We start from the raw sequence: 2,764 nt of genomic DNA on the forward strand, positions 1-2,764 counted from the left end.
GCCGGCGCCGGCGCGGAGGCCGCCGGCCGGGCGACGACGTCGTAGGGCTGCGGCGGCCGCGACGCGTCGTGGACGTGGAGCAGCTCCGTGACCCAGGACCCGACGATGAGCGCGATGCCGATCACGGCGACGCGCCAGCCGGGACCGTGCAGCCGGCCGCAGTCGCGCATGGGTGCCTTATTTTTTTGGCATCGTGCGAGCACTCGATCGACGAAAGCGCGCCCGACATTGAGGCCGGCCGTGCCGGATCCATGGATACGCTGACGATCGACGAGCATGGGAGCCGCGCGCGCCGCCTGAAACGCTGCGGGCGATGCGCCGGCGCGCCCTCGCGCTGCTGTGGCTCGTCGCGCGGTCGCGCGGCGGCGGCGACGGCGGCGGCTTCCTCGACTTCGAGCTGAGCAACGGCTTCGAGCTGCCCGTCGTCGGCCTCGGCGTGGGCAACCTGGCGCACCGGTCCATCCCGGCCGTCGTGTCCGCGGGCGTCGAGCGCTTCGGCGTGCGCCTCGTCGACACGGCCATGGCGTCGAACAACGAGCACCTGCTCCAGGAGACGCTGCGGCGCCTGCCGCGGCCCGAGCGGCGGGTCGTCGTCGTCACCAAGGTCTGGTACACGCACCTCGGCTACGGCCGCACGCGGCTCGCCGTGGAGGAGTCCCTGAAGAGCCTCGGCGGCGGCGTCGACGTCGTCATGCTCCTCCACTGGCCGCGCTGCCGCGACGACATCGCCTGGATGCGCTGCGCGGAGGAGGAGGCGGAGGCGGAGCTCCGCTACCGGCGCGCGGGCCCCGCGCCGGGCGCGGACGCCTGGGTCGGGAGCTGGCGGGCGCTCGAGGAGTTCTACGGCGCCGGCCGGCTCGCGGCCATCGGCGTGTCGAACTTCGATTATGATGATATGGCGCGGCTCCTCCGCGACGCGGCCGTCGCGCCGCACGTGTACCAGGGCAACGTCTGGGCCTTCCTCTTCGACCCGCGCCTCGTGGAGCTGCTCCGCGAGCATCGCGTGCGCTTCGTCGCCTACAACGTCGCGAGCGGCGCGCATCTTCGACGCGACTTCGACGCGGGGTCTTTCGGCCGCGCTTCGACGCCGGGACGAGAGCCGTCGACTTCGCGCCCCGGCTCCACGGTCGACGCCCGCGCAGGTCATGAACGGCGTCGTCGCGCGCCGCGCGGCCGCGCCCGGGGCCGCCGCGAAGCTCGACGCGCTCGCGGCGGCCCGCGGCGTCGACGCCGCGACCCTGGTCCTCAAGGCGCTCGCGCAGCGCGACGTCGCGACGGTGCCCCGCGCGTCGTCGGAGGGCCACCTCGCCGCGAACGCGCCGCCCGCGGTCGCGGCGTGCGGCGCGCTGGACCCCTTCGAGCTCGGGGCCGTCGAGCGGGCCATGCGCGCGCTCCTCCGCGGCGAGGACGCGGCCGGCGACGACCGGCCCGCGGGCGTCGTCGCCACGTTCAAGAACGCCGCGCAGGGCGCCGTCCGCGTCTTCTGGGAGAACGAGTCCACGGGCGAGCGCGTCCCCGTGACCGCGGACATCGCGCCGGGGACCGCGGAGCGCCTCTCGACGCACCCGGGCCACAAGTTCGTCGCCTACCGGGGCGCGGAGCTCCTCAAGACGTTCACGGTGACGGCCCCGCGCGGCGGCTGGCAGGAGTTCGAGTTATAGCTCCGTCATGGCCCGGCCCGGTCCCGCGGGGGCTCGGAGGCCCCGGCGGGGCGCGGCGGGGCGAGGGGGCAAGGCTCCTTCGACGAGTTCGCGACCGGCGAGTGAGCTCGGAGTCGTCGAGGGAGGCTCTCCCTACGCCTCTCTTCGCCGTTCTCCCTCCCTTCGCTTCCTCCCTGTGCCGCGGCTAACAGGCGTGCGCCCTACTTAGCAGGGGGGCATGCGCCCTACTTAGCAGACGACCTTCGGTACGCTGACGTCTTTTGTCGTACCGGGTGATCGTAACCGGTGGTGCCGTTCGCCGCGGCGGCACACCTGGGCACGGCGCCTCGCCAGTCGCAAAAGAAGACCTAGCTATGGGCATTCCTAGTGCGAGGTCAGGCTCGGCTCGATTGCAAGGGCGGCAGAGACACTCACCAAATGTTATCCCCGGCCACGCGCGTCGGGCCAGGCCGCGTAGTCTAGACGGAAGTTCCGCCCCCCCGAGGCGAACACGCCTCGATTCTGGTCTCTGGGTCGACTCACCTGAACGGTGCACTCTCGGGGCGCGCGGGCCCCGGTGTAGACTAGACGCACGCGGCTTGGACGTCCCGCGGCGACGCGAGCTCGAGCTCGACGCCGCCGGCGGTCCGCGCCGCGGAGCCCTCGACGTCCGCTCGCGCGCGGAGCGCCGCCGGGTCGTCGTCGAAGGGTCGGAGGAGCGCCGCCCGCTCGCGCGCGAGGATCAGCGTCGTCGACGTCATCGCGGCGAAGGCGAAGAAGCAGAACGCGGCGGCGCCGCGGTGCGCCGCGGTCGTGCCCCCGAGGTCGTTCCGCCGCGCGAGGTTCGCGAACAGCGCGAAGAGGACGAAGAACGTCTGCGACGCCGTCGCCGTCGCGCCGAGCCACGCGCCGACGTCCGACCGGTGGAGCGCCGTCCGGGCCGGGCCGCGCCGGAGCACGGACGTCCCGAAGGCGCCGACGCCGGCGAGGAGCGCCGCGGACCAGACCATCGCGAACGCGACGCCGCGATGCGCGAAGTTCCGCGCCTCGTCGACGCGGGCGGCGACGGCGATGCCCACGACCACGAACGAGGCGACCACCGCCAGCGTCGCGTGCCAGACGAG

The 2,764-nt window shown here is 73.8% G+C and overlaps 1 protein-coding gene across 1 annotated transcript; it reads left to right on the forward strand.

The window, feature by feature from the left end:
* Nucleotides 1-313: 313 nt before the first annotated feature.
* Nucleotides 314-961, forward strand: AURANDRAFT_25791 (hypothetical protein; the record flags this gene model as incomplete). The annotated part of the gene is made up of 2 exons (XM_009038394.1): nt 314-688; nt 767-961. Coding segments are annotated over 2 exons (570 nt in total), but the record flags the coding sequence as incomplete, so codon positions are not given.
* Nucleotides 962-2,764: the final 1,803 nt, after the last annotated feature.

The sequence above is a fragment of the Aureococcus anophagefferens genome, assembly GCF_000186865.1.
Source record: "Aureococcus anophagefferens unplaced genomic scaffold AURANscaffold_8, whole genome shotgun sequence".
Taxonomy (NCBI): domain Eukaryota; class Pelagophyceae; order Pelagomonadales; family Pelagomonadaceae; genus Aureococcus; species Aureococcus anophagefferens.